At 42.9% G+C, this 23,083-nt stretch overlaps 1 protein-coding gene across 2 annotated transcripts in view; it reads left to right on the top strand.

The window, feature by feature from the left end:
- Positions 1-23,083, top strand: part of VWA8 (von Willebrand factor A domain containing 8) — a 381,245-nt gene that overhangs the window by 316,479 nt on the left and 41,683 nt on the right. For both annotated transcript variants that reach the window (XM_066237778.1, XM_066237777.1), the window contains exons 38-39: positions 12,770-12,878; positions 17,289-17,445. In XM_066237778.1, coding sequence (XP_066093875.1) covers positions 12,770-12,878; positions 17,289-17,445 — 266 coding nt within the window. The remainder of the gene's footprint in view (positions 1-12,769; positions 12,879-17,288; positions 17,446-23,083) is intronic.

Genomic DNA, 23,083 nt, shown 5'->3' with positions numbered 1-23,083 from the left:
CAACTGCAGTGTGTACTATTACACTGTGGCATACTTGTGGGGAAGAGGAGGCAGGGTGGAGAAGTTTCACAGAGCAAAGTTCTAAGTGTTCATCCATACTGAAAGACTGAGTTAACTTATTTGGGGCTTGTTGTTGCTTGCTTGTTTAAATGTTCATACCTATTCCCAGTGTATTGGCATCACAGTAATAAATGCATTTCTCCCTGGTCTTCAATAATAGGGAATAAGTTTAGGATTGATGAACCCTAAGTTCTTCTTTAGTTATTGGAATTTTCACATAAAGTTCTGTGTGTTCTGATTCGTCTATTCTGCCTCGACGTGGTGGAACAGGAGGGCTTCAGGATGAAGCATTCATCATCGTGAGCCTCAATGGATGCATACTGTGCAGCTGGAATGTACTAGGAGGTGCAGTAAGAGCTGTGTGAGCACAGCAGGCAGAGGCTCTCCATGAAAACTATCTCTTGTTCCCCACTCAGCACCCTCATGGCTGTTCTTTCTGCCTGAAATCTGTAGCCTTCTCCTCTGCCCAACTCTTGCTCTCCTTCAAGACTCTTCTCGGGCATTACCTCTTCCAGAAAGTTTTTTCTGACACGAACCCTGACCATAAGCCTTTGAAGCCTTCCAATATGTTCTATGAGTACATTGTGCTGACCCCAGGCATGGCCCTCCACCCCCTGCACTGATTAATGAGAGTAGGTCCACCTTCCACCCCTGGCTGAAAACTGCTTCACTAAGTGCAGAACTGGGTCTTATGTGCCTTTGTGTCTTTAGCATCTAGCAGAGGGCCTGGCTCATAACTGGTGCTCAGTAAAACCTATGACAGGCAGGTAGACCACCTGACAGGAAAGGACCAAAGAAAGACACTCGAAGGATCATCTAAGTCAGGGGTCCCCAAACTTTTTACACAGGGGGCCAGTTCACTGTCCCTCAGACCATTGGAGGGCTGGACTATAAAAAAAACTATGAACAAATACACACTGCACATACCTTATTTTAAAGTAAAAAAAACAAAACGGGAACAAATACAATATTTAAAATAAAGAACAAGTAAATTTAAATCAACAAACTGACCAGTATTTCAATGGGAACTATGCTCCTCTCACTGACCACCAATGAAAGAGGTGCCCCTTCTGAAAGTGCGGCGAGGGCCAGATAAATGGTCTCAGGGGGCAGCATGCAGCCCGTGGGCCGTAGTTTGGGGACCCCTGATCTAAGTCATATATGTACACAGTTTTAAAAACTAAATTTATAAGACTAGCTATGAAAAATAGCTCAGAGGCAAACACTTTAAACTCTTTTTTGCTGATTTGCTTTTTGCCCCCAATACTTCTAACTAGCATACTTATATTTCTTCTTGATTTTTCCATTTTTCAGCAATATCTTTGACTTCACCTGTGGAAGTTCAGGGTTTAGCGCTCTTTCCCTTCCTTTCTGTATGATAGACACTTGCTATCTCCCAACCCCTACTATTTGAAACACATTTTCTCTGTAAATTTGCTCTGTAATATGGGTTAGGCCAGTGTTCAGTTTTTATTTTACATAAACTCTGTAAAACAAGCAGAAGAACCGTGTAGTATACTTGAGCTACATTCCTGCCAGGCATCCCCCTCATTTTCTGGGTGGAAAAAAGTGAAGAGAAGATAAATAACTTTGGCCAAAACCACTTCACCAGTTAATGCCAGAACCAGGATCAAAGGCTAGCCTCCTAGTTCCCAGTGAAATGGTTTTCCATGACATCAAGCTGCTTCTCAAAATAATCACTTTTTAATTTTTAAATCTTACTGAACCAATTTGAAGAGAAGCCAAACCTTTATATGATTATATCAAAAATATTCTTTATACTTAACTTTCATTCTACTCAAACTGATCCCTGGTAACAGCTCAGATTTTTTATAAACTAGAACTGAAATAAATATAGATAAGGACCCTGAGTAATGAACTTAGGGCTAGAAAGAATTTGGTCTGGTTTTTTGTTTTGAAGATGAAACAACTGAAGACCAGAAAGGTTAAATGGCTTGCTCAGTGCCCTGAGTTCTGTGGGTATGCTGTACATGGAGCTTATTTCTCTGTGGCCCCTCCTGTACTGCGGTTGTATTCTGGTTGATCGTTTTGACCCATGGGTTTGTCAAAAAGTGTGTGAGAATGCTGGGCCTGTTGGGAGCAAGGGAAGGTTTTAAAGAACTCCATGTGCCTTGAGGAATTGGTGGAGGACACACGGTAAACATCAATAGGCAATGGCTTTAAACAGCCTGAGATGGCGAAGCAACATTGTGTGAAGGGTAGCTGGAAGATAAGATGGCCGGTGACATAATGGCACTTCAGCAGACACAAAGAAAATGGAAAAGCAGTTGCCGGTGGCTGATGCTGGAAACACCTCTCCATAGGGAACTCCCGGTATGAACCTGCCCAGCACCGAGTCAGTTGTGTTCCTATTTCCAGAAAAGAAGTCCCCGTGCTAAATGCATTTGCATGGAGTTGTGGTCAGTGCTTCCAAGAATTTTTAGAACCTTTGTCATATTAAACCCCCTTTTGCTTCTACCCGTTCCAGTGGTAGGATGGCTTTTCTACCCACCCTCCCATTTCCTAGCTACACTTCCTACCTCAGAGGATTCTTTTGACATAGAAAACACAAGAGCTTTAAAAATTGCCAAATAGGTTTTCTGTTTTGGAGCAAGCACAAGACATCTGTGTAAGGCTGAAATCATTTCGCTTCAATAATGATAAAAGCACATGGCAGTAGATGTTTCCTGCCAGGGCCACCTTGCAAATAACAAAACTGAAGTGTTTTGCACACGGTTCACTGGAGGTCAGGTGGCCCCGCACTTCCAACCTTCTCTGACTGAGGAGAGCTGTTGGCCAGGCTTGCATTTCCCCTGGTGTTACATGTTAACTTTTTGAAGGTTCTTTAAAGTGAAAGGGTAGGATAGATAAAGACCTGACGGTTGGCCCCACCCCTGCTGTCTCTGCATTTAATGAGAGTTATTTTTGTGAAAACGTTGAGAATACTGAATAAGCTGGTGCAAAGTGATCACAGGAAGGTGCCTTCATTGCCAGCAGACGGCCATGCCAGTTCCTTGTGGGTTTTAACATGGCTTTTTGCTACTCACCTACACACAACGATAACATTTAGTTTCCCCTAAAGATTGTTGGTAATTGTAGCATCTGAACCCATTGAAACAGCCTCTTGATTCCATCATCTATGTTCCATATTCTCAGATTTTTCAAAAGTCTTCTTCATCTTTTATTCCTATTTGAATTGAAATAGAAGGAGATGAATAAATGAAGAATTTCAAGTGAAGTAAGAGGTTGCTTTGGATAGATTCTGCAACCTCATAATTTTATTTTGGAAAGTCGTTCAAACAGCCCTGTCTAGGTCAGAAGACAAGGACAGAGGCCACTGCCACAGACTCGGAGGCTGTGACAGGGAGTCATCCAGCAACGGGTCTGGCCAGAGGCTGAGCTGAGGCCTTGGTAGGGGTCAGAGTCACACTGAGGAGGTGCAGGATCAGGATTTAAAACAACCCAAAGCCAAAAGAGGGCCACATGTTTCCTCCTCTGTTAGATAGCTCTCTGCTGACTAGTGTCTGGGCTCCGCGGTGCTGTTTGCCAACTATGGGCTGGCAGGCAGAGCCGGGAGAGTCCCGCGGACACCAGCTGACGGCTTATTGTGAAGAGCACTGTGTGTAGAAGATTAAACTCTTGGTGTTCTGTCCCCAGCGGCCTCCCACACATGCACTTAATACATGTATGTTAAGCACCTACTAAGTTCAAGGATGTACATATACCCACTGTGACAACTACTGTCAGATAATAATAGGTAAAGTAAAATATTCATAAAATGATATTTTGCTCTCCTTGTAGCTCAAGTCTGTGAAATCTATAAAGTTTGGTTGACTTTTGTCCAGCTGGGTGTTTTTGTTGCATAGTATTGGATGTAGTGAAAAGGATTATTCTAATGAGAAAATCCTTTGTCAGAAACTGTAAACTCAGATAGAGAAATGACATAGGATTTACATAGGGGTGTACTGCAGAACATCACTTCACATAGAGGAAGTAGGTGTCTTCGGCTATAGTTTCAAATATTTTAACATAATCTCCCAGCATATCAATCATGCCAAAAAATTAAATATGCATGTCTCTGCAAAAAAGAGGAGGGCAAGACAGACTTGGGTTGGGTTTGGGGAGGTGGGTACAGGGGTCCAGCCCAAAGTCAGGATGGAGGGGCTGCTGGTAGACTCGAAGAAGCCATGAGAAAAGGCAGAAGGAACACTTTTCCTGCAGAAGACTCCACCTATCCCATCAGAGCAGGACACGCCATACACAATCCATTCCTCTTCTCACCTGTAATGTCGCAGCCGCCCTAATAAACTCTTGCCTGTAATGTCCCTCTGCCACACCCCTACCGCATTCTTCCACCTTTGCCTGCTTGCTGATTCCTAGACATTCAAAGGAAAATCTGTATTTCTCAATTAATGATAAAGGCACTCACAATGTGAATGCCCTTTGGGCTTTCTGAAAACTTCTGACAGACTCACTTACCTCTCGGGTCACATGCCTTCCCCTACCAGTCACTGGTGATGGGGGAATGGGATTGCTGTGCTTAATTCCAGCCAACCGTGATTCATCTGACTTCTGTTTCAAAGCAGGAAGAAGGAGTGGGTGTTGGGTAGGCCACTAGGAATGTCTGCGGAGCCACACCTCGTCTCCGCTGGAAAATGGGAATCAGCTGTCCGTCATGCCTCCAAGGGCTAACTTTTCTTCCAGGATTATATTCTAGCAATTTACATCATTTTACTGATGGTTGTTAAAAATTATGAGCATGGGGAGGAGCCTAAAATATACAGGCCTTGTGCAGAATTACAGCGCTTTGGCGAGCCATGTGCCTTCCCTGCTCTAGCTTTGGGTTGCTTTACTCTGGAACATTTTTATGAGTTATAATTTACAAGGCCCGTATTTTTTCCATGTTAATTCATATGAAAGAGGATAACAATTTTTAGGATTGCAGCCTAATTATCTAATTGTGTCAGCTGTGAGAAACACATCCAAGATCTCAGCCTGTGTATCAGTTTGCATCAAAAGATGTTAAGGTTCACAATATTTTGTGGTTTGAGGAAAGTTTGATCCATTTAAGTGAATAAATATGATTATTTATTTCAGTAATTGAAATGACTTATTTGAGCTCGTTGTAGGTGAAACCAGCCCTCAGAGAAATATGTCCTTAAGACATACTTCAGAGCACTGAGCAGCAGTTCTTACCGCACATGTCTGTCCCCAGGAAACAAGCTTGCTCAAATGGCAGGCCTTCCCTACTATCTGTTTCACTTTCTGTCCTGAGCTGGACTGTCTAGACTTCCTGCCTTGTATCTTTCACAAACCATTGTCACTTCATATCAGAGATGCCCTAAAATGGCCTTGAAATCCCCTTGCGATGTGCTCCTCCCACCTAGGCAAATATATTCCTGTGAGGCTCCCTGGATTTTATGGTATGCATTTCTCTGGAATAAATCAGTTTGGGCTGGTGATATTTTTTGTCAAGAATATGTCAGTTTTGAAACATCTCTAGACTCCCATTTGCGGTGGATGGGGGACTGCCTTGTTGGCAACAGAGCTGTGCTATTTCCCAGCAGATGTGCTGGCAAGACACAGGTGAAAAAGAGCAGGCCAGTTCCTTTCTGCCCAGAAATTTCATAGCCGATTTTCTGCCTCCCTGTCAGCCCATTATAGGTGTCTTTGCAATTTCAAGAGCATACTTTTGGAGGTAACTGTGGTGGGGCGATTTGAGAGGCTTTTTCTTTTGCCTTGTGCCATCATTTTTTAAATTTTATTTATTTATTTATTTTATTATTATTTTTTACAGAGACAGAGAGTCAGAGAGAGGGATAGATAGGGACAGACGGGAACGGAGAGAGATGAGAAGCATCAATCATCAGTTTTTCATTGCGACACCTTAGTTGTTCATTGATTGCTTTCTCATATGTGCCTTGACCATGGGTCTTCAGCAGACCGAGTAACCCCTTGCTCAAGCCAGCGACCTTGGGTCCAAGCTGGTGAGCTTTTGCTCAAACCAGATGAGCTCACACTCAAGTTGGTGACCTCGGGGTCTCAAACCTGGGTCATCCGCATCCCAGTCCGACGCTCTATCCACTGAGCCACCGCCTAGTCAGGCATATGCCATCATTTTTAGTAATGCTCCTTAAAAGGCTATTTTCTTACAGCAGAATTACTGGATTGTGTGAAGTAAAAATTAGAGATAACTAATTTTTTATGAAAGCAGTACTAGACACATGGAAATTTGCTTTCTGTATCTCTTTTGAAGTTTTTTGCTTGATTTTTAAGCAACATACAGGAACGTGCACACACACACGCCCCACAGTGAGGAATGGTGTTCAGAACAGGTATTCCAATGACTCTGTCATTGCTTAGACTGTGTTTGCACTTGATCCTCTAGAATTAGCCTATAGGACTGTCACAACTCCTACAAGCAAACTAATCTCGTTATTATCTAATTGTACCTGGTTTTGACTAAAACCCCAGCATCATCAACTCATTTACCAGATTTGGAATCAGTCAGTCACAGGTGTCAGCACAAGGTGGAATGGTAGAAATCATTGCGTTCAACCCCGTTACTTTCTGATGAGAAAGTTGAGGCCCTGGAAAGTTAACTGACTTGCTGAAGAGTACATATATATACATAGTGCATTAACAAAAGTTTACACCAAAGATGAACTCCAAGTGTTCTTTGGCTATTTATTAAAAATAAAATAATATTTTTAAAGAACATATCATTGCCACCATTAGAGATATTAGAAAAGAGTCTGCCATGGACTCGGCAGAACCTCCCAGAAGCAGTTCATAAGTGTTTTTAAGCAATGGCAGGACTGTTATAATAAATGTATTATTTATACATTATTTATAAATGTATAGAGAATAAGCTTATCTTCTTTTTTAATAAAAGTATTTTCATATGTAAGTTCCAGTATGTTTGTTTAAAATATCAGACTGTAATCATAGTGTTTATATAGTTTTCTTTTTTAATTTAAAATTTTTTTCAATTACAGTTCACTTTCAATATTACTTTGTATAGCTTTCAGGTATACAGCATAGTGGTTAGACAATCATACACTTTACAAAGTGTTCCCCCCACTATTTCCAGGGCCCGCCTGTCACCATACACAGTTACAGCAATGTTACTGTGTTCCCTGTGCTGTACTTTACATCCCTGTGGCTGTTTCTGTGACTATGAAGAAGTCTGTACTTCTTCACCCCTTCACCTCTCTCACCCAGTCTCTCCAACTGCTTCCCCTCTAGCAACCATCCGTTCACCCTCTGTGTTTGAGTCTTTTTCGAGTGTTGGTTCATTTATTTTGTTCTTTAGATTCCACATATACATGAAATCATACAACATTTGTCTTTATCTGACTGATTTATTTCACTGAGCCTAATACCCTCTAGGTCCACCCATGCTTGCAAAGGGTAAGATTTTATTTTTTATTTTTTATTTTTATGGCTGATACAATAAGTCCATTGTGTAAATGCACCACAGCTTTTTTATTCGCTCGTCTCTTGATGGGCACTTGGGTTACTTCCATATCTCAGCTACTATAAATAATGCTGCAGTGAATATAGGGGTGCATATATTCTTTCCAATTAGTGTTTTAGGTTTTTTTCAAATAAATACCTAGAAGTGGAATGGCCGGGTTATAAGGCAGCTCTGTGTTTAATTTTTGAGGACACTTCATACTGTCTTCCACAGTGGCTGCACCAGTCTGCATTCCCACCAACGGTGTACAAGGATTCCCTATTCTCCACATCCTCGCCAGCACTTGTTTGTGAATTCATTGATGATAGCCATTCTGAAAGGTGTAGGGTAATATCTCGTGGTTTTAATTTGCATTTATCTAAGGATCAGTGATGTTGAGAATCTTTTACTATGTCTGTTGGCCATCTGTCTGTCTCCGCTCTGGAGATGTGTCTGTTCAGGTCCTCTGCCCACTTACTGTATTGTTTAAAAAAAATTTTTTTTTTTGCATTGCATAGTATAACTTCCTTATAAATTTTTTATATTAACCTGCACAAAACTTTAGTTTGATGTAGTGCCACTTGTTTATTTTTCTTTTGTTTCCCTTGCCTGAAGAGATATATCAGAAAATATATATTGATAAAAGAGAGAAATATTATTTTACTGCCTGTGTTTTCTTCTTAGAGTTTTATGGTTTCTATTTTTACATTTAAGTCTTTAATCCATTTTGAGTTTATTCTTATATATGATGTAAGGAGGTGGTCCAGTTTTATTTTTTTGCAAATATCTGTCCAATATTCTCAACACAATATACTTTTTACCCCAGTTTTTGCTCTTGCTTCCTTTGTTGAATATTAATTAACTATATAGGTGTGGGTTTATTTCTGGTCTCTCTATTCTGTTCCACTGATGTATATGTCTATTTTTATGCCAGTACCAAGCTGTTTTGATTAATATGGCCTTGTAGTATAGTTTGATATGAGGTAACATAATACCTCCAACTTCATTCTTCTTTCTCAAGATTGCTGAGACTATTGTGAGTCTTTAGTGGTTCCATATAAATTTTTGGATTATTTGTTCTAGTTCTGCGAAATACACCATTGGTATTTGGATAAGAATTGTGTTGTGTCTATATATTGCTTTGGGTAATATGGACATTTTAATGATGTTAAGTATTCTTGTTGGTGAACATGGTATATGCTTTCATTTATCTTTATCTTCTTAAATTTCTTACTTTCATATCTTATAATTTTCCAAGTATAGATCTTTAATCTTTTTGGCTAAAGTTATTCCTAGGTATTTGTTTTGATGCAAATGTAGAGGGGATTTTTTTTTTAGTTTTCCTGATTTTTTTTTTTTTACTGTATACAAATGCAATCTATTTCTGAATATTAATTTTGTTTTTTTTACTTTAATGAATTTATTTATCTGTTCTAGTAGTTTTTTTGAGGGAATCTTTAGGGTTTATTATATATGGTACCATACTGTCTGCAAATAATGACTGTTTCACTTCTTCCATTCCAATTTGGATATCTTTTATTTCTTCTTCTTTTCTAATCTCTGTGGCTAGGACTTCCTATGTTGAATGGGTGGTGAAAGCAGACATTCCTGTCTTGTTCCTGATCCTAAGGAAAATACTTTTAGTTTTTGCCAGTTGAGTATGATGTTGGCTGTGAGTTTGTCATATATGGCATTTATCATGTTGAGCTATGTTCCCTCTGTTTCCACTTTACTGAGAGTTTTTATTATAAATAGGTGCTGGATTTTGTTAAATGTTTTTCTGCATCTATTATCATAAGATTTTTATCCTTCATTTTCTTTATGTGGTGTATCATGTTCATTGATTTACAGATATCATACCAGAATTAATCCCACTTGATTTATGATCTCTTTAATGTATTGTTAGATTCAGTTTGCTGATATTTTATTGAGAATTGTGTTCTGTGTTCTTCAGATTGATACAGATTCAAACTTGGAGCCAGTGCTGGGTCACATTCGTCAGCAGTCTTAGCGTTCATTAAGATCCACTGCCACTGTTGTAGAATAGGGTCTCAGGAAATTGTGGGGGTTCATTAGAGGCCAGAAGAGTTCACCAAGCCCAAAAAGACCATCATTTGGTTGTGTGAAGGGAGGGCTCTGCACAGGAGTAGTGGCCATGGTTGGGTGTGCGAGGAAAAAATGGTCCCCGCCCAAGAGCCATACAACTCACTTTCCACAGTCTCGTCAGGCCTCCTGGAAATTCTTTTGCACTTTGGAACCAGGTTGGCCACAGCCTCCTAACAGTATTGCAGAGTATAAGCTTGGTAGCGCAAGGCCACAGTAGTTGGGAGGGTAGAGCTAGTGGTTATCCCATGGTGGGGCTAGTGGATCTCCTGTACTGATTGGAAGAGGCACTGTCACTCTGGTGGCAGGAGGAGGGGGTAGATTTCTTAAATTAGCAACAGTAAAACTCCATCACACTTTTGAATTGTTTCATGTTTTTCTCATTTCCCATAGAAAACATCTATAAGATACTACAAAAATCTCCAAACAGTATCTCTAAGACTGAGGCAAGCTTGCCCTTGTGCTTTGCTGTCCAATGAGATAGCCACTAGTTATATGTGGGTATTTAAAATTAAATTTTACTTAATTAAGTAAAATTTAAAATTCAGGTTCTCAAATACTCAATAGCCACATTGGGTTAATGGCAACCATATTTGGAACCACAGGTGTAAACATTTCTATCGACACAGAACATTTTATTGGTTAGTGCTGGTCTAGAATTCTTGTAGTCATATTTTAAATTTACTGCTTATCTCTTTTTAAAAAAGTTTATGGAATTTATTGGCATAACATTAGTTAATAAAATTATACAGGTTTTGGGTACACAATTCTACAATATATTATCTATATATTATGTTGTGTGTTCACCACCCCAAGTCAATTCTCCTTCTGTTGCCATCTATCCACCCCTTCTTTCCTTCACCTCCTCCAAGCCCCCTTTCCCTCCCACAATCCCCACACTGTTGTCTGTGTCCATAAGATTTTTTTTTATTTATTCACTTTTAGAGAGGACAGAGAGAGGGAGAGAGAGAGACAGAGAGAGAGAGAGAAGGGGGGAGGAGCAGGAAGCATCAACTCCCATATGTGCTTTGACCAGGCAAGCCCAGGGTTTTGAACCGGCGACCTCAGCATTTCCAGGTTGACGTTTTATCCACTGCGCCACCACAGGTCAGGCCAAGATTTTTTTTTATTATTTTATTTTGCTTAATTTCTTACATTAGTGGTTTTCAACATTTTTATAGTGGGGACCAGTAAAAATAGAATTATTTCAGGGACCACTCAGACAGAAGTCACCCTGAGCATAAGTGAATTCTACTCAGATCACTGGGTCTATAATCTTCATACAACATCAGGGTGGTTACCTCTTTTTGCAGCAGACGGTCCAGGGCCTGGTGGTTGAAAACATCGCCTTCCATTACCTCTGGACAAGTTGGAAAGTGGTAGCAAGTTTTGGGGAAAGTAGTTTAAATGTTTATTTGTACTCTAAATGTTACTAGCTATTCTACATAGTCTACTTTTTAAAAGAAGAAATTATGTTCACCCATTTTTAGAGCATGATTATGTGTGTGGAATTCATATCAATGGTCATGTCTTGGCTGCTAAATGTTCTTAAAATATGCTGAAATTATGACCAAAATTCTTTTAATGCCAACAAAGTTATTGGCACAAGAGTCCAGTTAATTAAAATCTCTACAATGTCATGACATTTGAAATGAACTGGTCTGGTTATAAGACAATGGAAGTTATGTTGAATTTATTCTTAATTTTACTTGCAAAGACCTTAAGTTGTTTACATGCCTTTGTTAGCCTTAATACACAGAATGAAAAGTCAACATCCTAACAATAAATGGAGCAGTCTATAGAGACTGATCCGGCGTCCTCCTTCCGGTCCTTTCACAAGCTGCCCCTCCCCACTCCAGGCAGCTTGAGGGCAGTGACCAGTCCTCCATTCCTTGTCGTAGGCCCTAAGGTACTTTGCACAGCATCCTGCCAATACGTTTTTCTGTGAGTCTTATTTGAACAAATAGATCAATATTTGATCCAGTCTGCCCTAAAAATGATTGCACTTGGGAATGGGCTAGTACAGTACATGAAATGTAACTGCTTCCATTTCTTTTTATTGTGAGGTAATATCTACTGAGTTGCCCAGTAGGATTGGAATTCCTGTGTGGTTATTAGTCCTTTTAGTTAATCTGTGGTGAATGAAATTAGGGACTGATGAGCCACCAGCTCTCACAAAGGAAGGCTAAAATGCTGCTTATTCTGTTTGAATTGCAGGAATAGAGATGAATTAGGAAAGCTACAAAATACCACAATAAAGTTAGAGTGAATCTAGAAAATAAATAATCTGTTTTTAGTGTCTATGTATATGACATATATCACTGAAATAATTAGACACATTTTCTGGGAGTTTTTTCATAAATTTTATAGAGAAAGACAATTCTCAAAGAATGAGATTTCTTTGGAAATTAAGCGTTTCCATGTATGTGTGCTGTGACTCAGCTGGCCAGGCTGGGCAGTGGTCCTAAGCCGCTGAGAGAGCGGCAGTCTGGGGAGCTCTGTTTCCCCGCTTCCCTCGGCCTTGTTTCTGGTGTCAGTGCTCACAGCGTGTTCTGTAAACCCAGTCCAGCTCCCTTTCTTTTTTTAAAACTGTTGGAATCCACGGGAGTCCGAAAGACCAGAGTAACAGGTTTAATTGAAAGGAAGAAAGGAACCCTGACGGGCACTTCTCCTGGGGGAGAAGAGCACCAGTTACAGACTAGGGGCGAGTTATATAGTGTTTGGGAGAGCCTGAGGGGATACTGAGGCAAAAGTCCTGGTATGTCCGGAATGCTCCTCCTTGGGGGCTTGGAGCATGTGGGTGTTGAATCAAAAGTCCTGGTGTGTCCGGAGCCCCTCCTTGGGGCGGCTTCTCAGCTTTTTGGAATTCCTCTGTCTCAGGGGCAATAGTCCAGTAAGGGTGAGGTCTGACAGATAAGCGGAACATCAAGAGGGCAGTTTGGAATTTACATATCTATCAAAAACAAATTACATTTATCTCCTTCCCAACAAAATGGATGTTAAATCTGATGACACTTTTGCCAACACTAACAGTATCTGTTCTGTGCTCTGCCCGGGCTTATGAGATACCTCCAGGACTTAGGGGAAAATTCTTCTTTCTGGTGTTGGTCATGGGATAGTGATAATATCTCAATCCTTCATTTTTAGATAACAATCAACAGAGACAGCGGTGAAGACGTGAGTTCTCCCAAACATGGAAAGGAGGACCCAGACAACGAACCCCACGTGGGCGGCAATACTTGGGCTGGCGGGACAGGTTGGTAGCACTGGTATCCCCTGGGGTCGAGCTTGCTGAGACCTCACCAGCCCCTGTGGGCAGCACAGCACCCTCGGGAGGCTCAGGGAGCAGCATGCCTTTTCTGCCTCCCATTCGTCAGTGGGGTCATGCTCTTGGCCTGTGTTCCAGCATGACATCAAGACATGGAAAAGCCCTGCCAACTGGAGTCCACAGACTGCCACCCTGTGACCTGAGACCATGCGGACCCTTCCCAAGCCGCTTCATCAGTAGAAGGGGGTGACATTATGTAAAGCCAGGAGCCACGGCCAGGGCCACTGTCACAGCAGCCTTCTGGCCTATGCAGGTTCACATTGGATTCGGACAGTCGGTAAAGAAACAACGGAGCCACAAACTGGTGGGCCATAGTCTTTAATCCTAGCTTGCACCCGGCGGGCAAGTAAAAACACACACTGGGCTCCAAAACCCACTCACATTCAGTGCTCAGAAAGCTACTGATTTATCCGAGTTTCCTAGAATCAAAGGTTTCTAGCTCACCAGACTTATTCACCTCTGTTCCCCATCTCCTTCCTTCTCCAGCATCAAACTGCACAAACTGGCCTCTCACTCAATACTCTACCATCTTGGCTGCTTCCCCTGGCCTCCTCCATATGGCCTGTCTTTGCTCTGCTCTCTGCTCTCTGCTCTCTGCTGTCTCCTCTAATGATAATCCCAGGAACCAAGAGAGCAAGCTCCCTTTCTGCCCCTATTTTATAGTGTAGATTCAAAACCTTTAATCCAATATACAAAATAGGTAAGTCTCTAATACAAAGTCACTTCTCTGAGGCATGATTGGATTGTACCACCCCACATCAAAAAGGGTGGGAAAGGCTTAATCCCAAAACCAAGCCCCAGGCTACAAGGATTCTCAACACACATTAATATCACCTGGGCGACGGCCTCACGTGGGCAGCGCTATTTTTAACAAAGTGAGCATAATATATTTTATCTGCCCAACACATTAGCTGCCTCTCAAGGCTGTGGTGTGGATTAAACAAGGTTATGCTTGTGAAGCATGGAGCACAAGACCTGCAGAGTAACGTAGTCATTGAAGTTTTCATCCCTTCTACTCTATCCCTTGCTCTTGGGATCATGCAGGAATCTATAGTGAATTCTTTCCTGACTGCCTCACTTTGAAAAGAAACGGGGCTTGTCTTCCACATCTCAGAAGTGAGTATGAGGATGCAGGATTTGGAGATAAGAGAGCTGGTTGCAGTTTGAACCGATGGCTGAGGTCCAGTCCTTCCTCTTGGCTGCCTGACAAGAGCATTGTTCCCATGACGGCTTCTTCCTCTTCCCTCTGAGGCAGCTGGAGCATCACATCTGCCCCACTGCGGGAATCCAGCCAGACTGTGTGCACGGTCTGATCTTATCTCTACTGAGGAGTGCTGGCGAGGGCCACGCCTTCCCCTAGGATGGTCCGTGCCTCTCGGCCTTGACAGCCTCAGCAGGAAACGGGTTTCTGTGCTGGGACAATGTGCTATCAAATAGGCCTGTGTACTCTTGCCTACTCTGTTTATTCCTCAAGCATCACTCTAAAGAAAGGGTATTTTTAGAAATGTCCTTTGATCTGGAAATTAGTGTCAAGCCAGCCAGATTGGATCCATCTGGAATGCACGGTAGAACGGTAGAACGAGCCACCAGATGTGATCTCCCACATCTGTGGGCTGCTCTACCTGGAGGCCCTTGCTTGTTACTCAGCTTGAGTCCACTACCCCACGTGTCTCTCTGAAGATGCTGCCTTTCTCCTCAGTGTCTGTATCTCAATTTTCAAGGCCCCTTTGCTTCATATTCTTTTTCTCTCTCATTCTTTTCCCTCAACAACATCTATATTGAGCTTAGCTCTGGCCCAGCAAGGCATTTGATTCCTTTTTCACTATCAAAGCCCCTCCCTGGCCTATTCTCCACTCATCTCTGAGCTGATTTAGGATATTCACTGTTAGCTTCAAGATTATGCCTTGAAGTCTAGGACCTCCAGCAAGCATTTTTATTTAATTAGTACAAAGTAAAAGTTCTTGGAAGTGGAGGTTATGATGAACTCTCTCACCTCATCACCAGAAAGTGGCTCTCCAGAGGGACCATGTGGCCCATGCTGACCATCACTCATGCCAGCCTCCACACAATGGGGTGCTCTTGCCTTCAAAAATGATGTCATTTCAGGCCCTGGACGGTTGGCTCAGTGGTAGAGCGTCAGCCTGGCATGCAGGAGTCCCAGGTTTGATTCCCAGCCAGGGCACACAGGAGAAGCGCCCATCTGCTTCTCCACCCCTCCGCCTCTCCTTCCTCTCTGTCTCCCTCTTCCCCTCCTGCAGCCAAGGCTCCACTGGAGCAAAGTTGGCCCCGGGCGCTGAGGATAGCTCCATGGCCTCTGCCTCAGGTGATAGAATGGCCCTGGTTGCAGTAGAGCAGTGCCCCAGATGGGCAGAACATCGCCCCCTGGTGGGCATGCCGGGTGGATCCCAGTCGGGCGCATGCGGGAGTCTGTCTGACTGCTTCCCCGTTTCCAACTTCAGAAAAATACAAAAAAAAAAAAAAAAAATTATGTCATTTCAGTGCCTAGGAAGTTTTAAGCTCTGATTCATGATCCACCCATTCCTAAGAAGAGCCTCCCATAGGGAGTAGGTCACATCAACAGTTTTTTCTCCTCTATAGCTCACTCTTTTATCCAGGAACTAGTGCCCTCTGCCCATAGGCTATCCATGAGTGACAGCCAGGAATTATACACAACCAAGAAGGAATTTTCTGCTGCTAGAATCTAAATAAGAATGAAATAAGATGTTCTTGAACCAGATAATTAATAGGCTGTTCTCATGGTATTTCCCAAAAGGAAATGACCTTCCTGGACTCTGGTAAGGAAAGCAGTTCGTGATGAGTTCTTGTTTTTTTACTTATTACACCTTTAAGGCCCCAACAGAGGAAATAAAAATGTAACATAATTTAACCAAACCCTAAAAGCTTTCAAATTTTCCACTTTATGAAACTTAGAAATTACCTCATTTTTTTGACTGGAAGTTGCCTAAATGAGAATAGTAAGATCAGTCACTTATTATAGCTCTGACTTTGTGCCATATACTATTCTAAGCATTTTAACTTCATGACAGTCCCATGAAGTAAATGATATTAGTAACCCCATTTTACTGATGAGACTGAGATACATCACTAGTGCATTGGAGCCAAGATTCATACTCAGGCGTTCTGGCTTCACATTGCAATTCACTACTATATAATACTAGCATACTAATTATATTATACTGCTCCTCTAATATCAGATTCTCTTCTAAGTTTCAAGTTATGTGTAAATGAACAAAACAAACAACTAGTATTTTAATCAGCATAAAGCTGGGGTGATCAACTGGTAGCCCAGAGCCCAAATCTTAGCTAATATATGTATTCTTCAGGTCAGTGTAGTATATTAAAATAATTTGAATTTGAATGTATTTAAACAAAGTAAGTCCTCTCTAGTTAGGCAAAGTTCTCACCACTTCTTATAATAGTACCTGCATAGTCTTCAAGGCACTTACATATTCCTCTGTCTTCTCATTGTGTTTGAATTTTTGTGTTTGTTCCTATGAATTGGATGAGATAGCTATCTCTCCCCATATTGAAAAAGTGACCTCTGTGCAGACTGTGTGCTGTGCAGACTGCGTGCACAGATTTATATTTACATCATAAACAGTTTACGCAGCATTATATAATGCACACTTACAGTCATGTAAATGGGTTTATATCGGAAGACTGTTTTGAAGCTGGCGGCATTTATCTGCTGTCTGTTATTCTAAGCTAAAGTTCAAAGTTGGCATGATGAATGATTTCATCTTGAGTAAGCCACTGATAAGAGGCTGTAAGCAGGTTGTTTAACCTCTCTGCGCAACATATTTTATCATTTGCAGAACAGATAAAATGATATCTATGGCCTAGCTGTCTTTTTCTTATTCTAAGGAAAACTAAGGTAACATGAAGGAAAAGAAGTGTTTTTCATTTAATTAACAAATATATACTAAGTATTTTTGATGCTCAAGCCACTCTTATAGGTGCAGAGGTACAAAGATATCTCAACTAGAAATCCATCCACCATACAGTTGGTGAGAAAGGAAGAATGAATTTTAAAGGTTAACAGAGAGTGCACAGGGATTCTTGTGAGGCACAGTCATAAGATGGCACGGCATGACATTGGGGTGAGCCTTGAACTATGGGTACGAGCTAGCTGGGTGGAGAAAAGGGAGAGTATTCAGAATGGGGACACCCTTTGTTTCCAAAAGAAGTTCCTCTAAATATTTAACTATTAGTTAAATACAATTAATATGTTTCCCAGGACTGCCTTGAATCCATGATCTGACCTCTTTGGTGTTGTGGATCAGAGTAACGACCTGGATTTTCATGGCTTCCTCCCAGGGGGAAGAGACACTGCAGGCCTGGGTGGCAAAGGGGGTCCTTACCGGCTGGATGCAGGCCACACCGTGTACCAGGTCTCCGAGGCAGAGAAAGACGCGGTTCCCGAAGAGGTGAAGAGAGCTGCGAGAGAGATGGCCCAAAAAGCGTTTCAGCAGAGGTGAGTGGGCCCATGGCATGGAGAGCAGAGGTGAGTGGGCCCATGGCATGGAGAGCATCGTTGGCCACTATGGGGACATGTGGACCCTGAGGAGACCCATCTCTGTGTGGTTCTCCATTCTATGCAGCAGCCTGGACCACAGACTGAAGTCCATGGCCTCCTCCTCCCTAATGGACACAGCCAGGTGAACATAATTTCCCATTCTTTCTACTCAGGCTCTTTTAAAGGTACTGATTTGCATGTAACTGTATGGAAGGTGGAACTGAGCACATTAGGAAGTAAAACCAAAGGTATTTCTCATAAAAGAAATTAAAGTTCAAATCACTTGTAAAGCCAGTAGCCACGGCCACCATCATAGCTGCCTGGCTCATGCTGGTTTGCATTTGATTCGGACAGATGGTAATGAAACAACAGAACCGAGAACTGGTGGGCCATTACCTTTAATCCTAGCTCACACCTGGCGGGCGAGAAATACACAGTGGGAAAACACTTCCCTTTCCATTCAGGGCTCCCAAAGCCACTGACTTATCCGAGTTTCCTAGAATCAAAGGTTTCTACCTCACCAGCCTTATTCACCTCTGTTCCCCATCTCCTTCTCTCTGCACAAACTCTGCACAAACTGGCTTCTCCCCTTCAGCACTCTGCCATCTTGGCTGCCTCTCCTGTGCAATACTGATGACAGGATCTGAGGGAGCGTGCCCCCTGGTCTGCCTCGTTTTATAGTGTAGAAATTAAAGCCTTTAAGCCAGTGGTAGTCAACCTGGTCCCTACCTCTCACTAGTGGGCGTTCCAGCTTTCATGGTGGGTGGTAGCAGAGCAACCAAAGTATAAATAAAAAGATAGATTTAACTATAGTAAGTTGTTTTATAAAGATTTATTCTGCCAAACTTAGCAAAGATCCGACATAAAGTACTTGGTAAGTAATTATTATATGTTTTAACTTGCTATAACTCTGCTTTATAAATTTTATAAAGTAAAGTTACTTCCCTACTTTATAAATCACCATTACTGTGGAACCGGTGGGTGGTTAGAAAATTTTACTACTAACAGAGATACAAAAGTGGGCAGTAGGTATAAAAAGGTTGACTACCCCTGCTTTAAGCCAATATACAAATAAGGAAGCCTCTGATACAAAGCCACTTATCTGAGGCTTAAGTGGGATTCCTCATAAGAGTGCACCACGCCACATCATGCAATAGTCAAGGGTGTGGGGAAAAGCTTAGTTTTGAAAAGATCTTAGTATTAAAAGGGTGGGAAAAGCTTAGTCTTAAAACTAAGCCTTAGGCTATAATGACTTTGCCAGCTTATAGCCTGTCCCCCACACCCCATGCAAACTATAAGCCAGCAAACATATATCATATTTACAAACTTATTTGACCTACATCATTCCATCCGTATCAGTTCCTAAGCCACATAGGGAAGTCAGGTAACTTCACGTGATGTTCCCTTTCTGCCCTTAGGAATTATTTAGAGACAGGACTAGTACACACACTCACACACATACACACACACAGCCTCACTATCACGCTCACACTCAGGCACACTCCTGGTAAGTGCTGAAGTCACGTAGTACAGAGACTGCCCCCCTGGCAGTGCAGAGAAGGATGAGTCAGGGGGCGGATGTGCGTTAGGCTGAGCTCAGCCAGGGTTAGGGTATTCCAGGAAGGGGAAACCAAGTGAGCAGAGGCACTAGGTGGGATGAGCATAGTGTCTACAGCCGAGAGGGCCAGCTTGTTTCTCTGGATTCAAGGCACCAGCCGGGGATGGTGGGGAGTGAGGTTGAACGGGGAACCTTGTCGGTGGAGGCCTTGAAATCCAGGTGTAACTTTCTGATGATCTGGAACCATTCTGGGCCACTTTGATCAGAACCATCTAAAAAAATGAGAAGAAGTTGCCCTGGCCAGATAGCTCAGTTGGTTAGAGTAGTGGTCCCTCCCCAACCTTTTTTGGGCCACGGACCGGTTTAATGTCAGAAAATATTTTCACGGACCAGCCTTTAGGGTGGGACGGATAAATGTATCACGTGACTGAAAAAAGCGTCAAGAGTGAGTCTTGGATGTAAAGAGGGAATCTGGTCATTTAAAAAAAATAAAACATCGTTCAGACTTAAATATAAATAAAACGGAAATAATGTAAGTTATTTATTCTTTCTCTGCGGACCGGTACCGGTCCGTGGCCCGGGGGTTGGGGACCACTGGGTTAGAGCATTGTCCCAAAGTACAGAGTTTGCCAGTTCAAGCCCGGGTCGAGGCACATGCACTAACTGCTATGTTCCTGTCTCTCACTCTCTCCCTTTCTCTCTTGCTAAAATCAACAAATATTTTTAAAAAAAAGAGAGAGAAGAAGCCCCAGATGCTTTCACTAAACACCCACATATGCTCTTCAACGGCAGTGAGAGCCGCCGAAGGGGCAGCAGTGCCCCTTGGGGACGGAGGGACTCGGGAGAGGCCTGGGCAGCAGGTCTGTGTCTGTGCCTAGTGAAGGGAGCTGCGTGCAGTTCAAACAAAGCCTGCCTGAGTGTGTGATTCACGACATTCCTCCCACGTAGAACATTCCTTGCTGTGCTTACACATCCTACAAGTAAACAGAAGGAACAATGGGGACAAACAGGCAGGTTCCTCTTGCCACTCCCTCAGGAAAGCCTGAGGGCCTAGGACCCTGTACTCAGCAGGTAGATAAGACACAGTGTTCCTCTCAGCCTTCTGCCGCCTTCCCTGGTGACCTTGGACAGTGTTCCGTCCTCACTGTGCCTGAATTTGCTATCTGGAGATAAATGACTGCCCTCTCCCTGCTGCTCAGAGAGGGTATGAGGACAGATAACTATGTTAGGAATGCAAGCAGTTTAAACTTCTCAAAATAAAAAGTAAAAGTGGGAGGAATGCTATAGTGAAAGGTCTTGTTCAAATTAAAATATCACTCTTCTCTACATTTCATATGAATAATACCCATTTAGGAAGAGACCCAAACAGTTAGATAAGCATCATTCCCCCTCCCCAACTAATGAAGTTCTGTGGTCGCCACGCTCAGAACCTCACAAGTAAATATCCAGTCTCGAATTTGGAGTAAGTGGACAGATGGCTAGACACTCTGACACACAAGTCGTTCCTGGGGAGGCAGAAAGATCTTTCAGCAGAGCCTGGGCACGAGTGTGCAGCCCCTGCTCCGATTTCCCTCCCAGGGGTGAGGAACCTGGCTCTGTTTGCACTATTGGCCACAGGCGAGGGAAGTCGAGGAGCATCTGTGCGGATGTTGCGACTAAATGTAGTGGGTGGGAAAGAGGGAAGAGAGTACGAGGGAAAGGAGAAAGTGAGAGTGTCCGCCTCTACAGAGTGCTGCAAAAGATCTAAGCCCAGGTACAAGAGGACACCGTAAAGTGGCTGACAGACAGAGGAGGTGGCCCAGGGTGAGGGACTGGAGAGGAAGCAATGCAAACCCACGGGGCGCCTGAGAGAGACGGCACAGCCCAGCGCAGCCCAGCACAGCCCAGCGCAGCCCAGCGCAGCCCAGCGCAGCCCAGCGCAGGGAAACCTGGCTCTGCTTTCACGTGCAAAAGCATCTGATTGGTGTTCAGTCAGTACCTCTAAAGATTTTTCTTTAACTTTTTATTATGGAGCTTTTCAAACATAAACAAAGGTAGAGGCGTGGGCAGCAGGTTTGTGTTGTTGTGCTAATGAAGGGAGCTGTGTGCAGTTCAAACCAAGGCCTGCCTGAGTGTGTGTGATTCACATACAGCATGGGGCAAAAGTACAGTTCTGAGTACATGAAACAGAGTTTTATTCTATTATTATTATATTCTCCATACAAACAACATTAAACCTACTTTTGCCCTGTCCTGTGTAATGGACACTATGGACCTATCCCCCAAGCTTCAAGAAAATTCTGGCTTTACTCTTAGTCCCCACCCTTGGATTGTTTTGAAGCTAATCTAACACATCCCATCTTTTGTTTTTTTACAGAGAGAACGAGTGAAGAGGTAGAAAGAGGGGGAGGAGAGAGATGAGAAGCATCAACTCGTAGTTGCATCTTTTTAGTTGTTTGTTAATTGGTTTCTCTTACTTGCCTTGATGGGGAGGGGAGGCTCCAGCCGAGCCAGTGACCTGTTGCTCAGGCTTCAGTCCAAGAAACCTGAGGCTCAAGCCAGCAAAAACGGGATCATGTTGATGATCCCATGCTCAAGCCAGTGACTCCGTGCTCAAGCCAGTGGCCCCGTGCTCAAGCCAGTGGCCTTGGGGTTTTGAACCTGGATCTTCAGTGTCCCAGATTGACATGCTATCCACTACACCACCACCAGTCAGGCCAGGTGTCCTGTGTTTCATCATAAATATTTAAGAGTGTATCTCTAGGCCCTGGCTGATTGGCTCAATGGTAGAGTATCAGCCCAGCATGTGGCTGTCCCAGGTGTGATTCCTAGTCAGGGCACACAGGAGAAGCAACAGTCTGCTGCTCCACCCCTCCCCCTTCCCTCTTTCTATCTCTCTCTCTCTGTCTCTCGTTTCCTGCAGCATGACTCAATTGGTTTGAGGAAGTGGGACCCAGGCTCTGAGGATGGCTCCATGGCATCTGCCTCAGGCACTAAAAATTGCTTGATTGCACAACAGAGCAATGGCCCCAGATGAGCAGAGCATCACCCCATAGGGGGCTTGCCAAGTGGATTCTGGTCAGAGCACATGCGGGAGTCTGTCTCTCTGCCTCCTCTCCTCTCACTTAATAAAGAAAAAGAAGTGCATTTCTAAAAGATAAGCACTCTAAAAGGAAACTACACATACTTAATACTATAACCATGTCTTTAAAAAAGTGATAATTCTGCCTGACCTGTGGTGGCGCAGTGGATAGGGTGTCAGCCTGGAAATGCTGAGGTTGCAAGTTCGAAACTCTGGGCTTGCCTGGTAGAGGCACATATGGGAGTTGATGCTTCCTGCTCCTCTCTCTCTCTCTCTCTCTCTCTCTGAAAAATTAAAATAAATAAAAATCTAAAAATAAATTTTTAAAAAATAAATAAAAAAGTAATAATTCTTCACTATCAAATAGTTTTTTGTTTTGTTTTGTTTTTACAGAGACAGAGAGAGAGTCAGAGAGAGGGATAGATAGGGACAGACAGACAGGAACAGAGAGAGATGAGAAGCATCAATCATCAGTTTTCCATTGTGACACCTTAGTTGTTCATTGATTGCTTTCTCATATGTGCCTTGACCGCGGGCCTTCAGCAGACCAAGTGACTTCTTGCTCCAGCCAGATGAGCCTGCGCTCAAGCTGGTGACCTCGGGGTCTCGAACCTGGGTCTTCCGCATCCCAGTCCAATGCTCTATCCACTGTGCCACCACTTGGTCAGGCTGATCAAATAGTTTTAAAGTTATTTTGCAACTCTAGGCACATGCAGAATGAGGTCAGGTCTTCATTTATGCTTTTATACCTTTTCTCCATAGTTCTTATGACTCTTACCCATTATATCATTAATTGTGTGAATAATTGTTTGCCTCTCCACTTGACTTTAAGTTCCTTGAGAGCAGAGGTCTTTGTCTGTAATATATCCTCAGTACCTACACCCAGACCTGGTGCACAGCAGACACCTGTGCATATTTGCATAATGAATAATTTACACATGCGTACAAATAACAGTATCACCTTTTAGTACTTAATT

Source organism: Saccopteryx bilineata, chromosome 6, assembly GCF_036850765.1.
Source record: "Saccopteryx bilineata isolate mSacBil1 chromosome 6, mSacBil1_pri_phased_curated, whole genome shotgun sequence".
Taxonomy (NCBI): domain Eukaryota; kingdom Metazoa; phylum Chordata; class Mammalia; order Chiroptera; family Emballonuridae; genus Saccopteryx; species Saccopteryx bilineata.
Note: the sequence above shows the minus strand (reverse complement) of the source record. Positions and strands in the feature narration are given on the sequence as shown.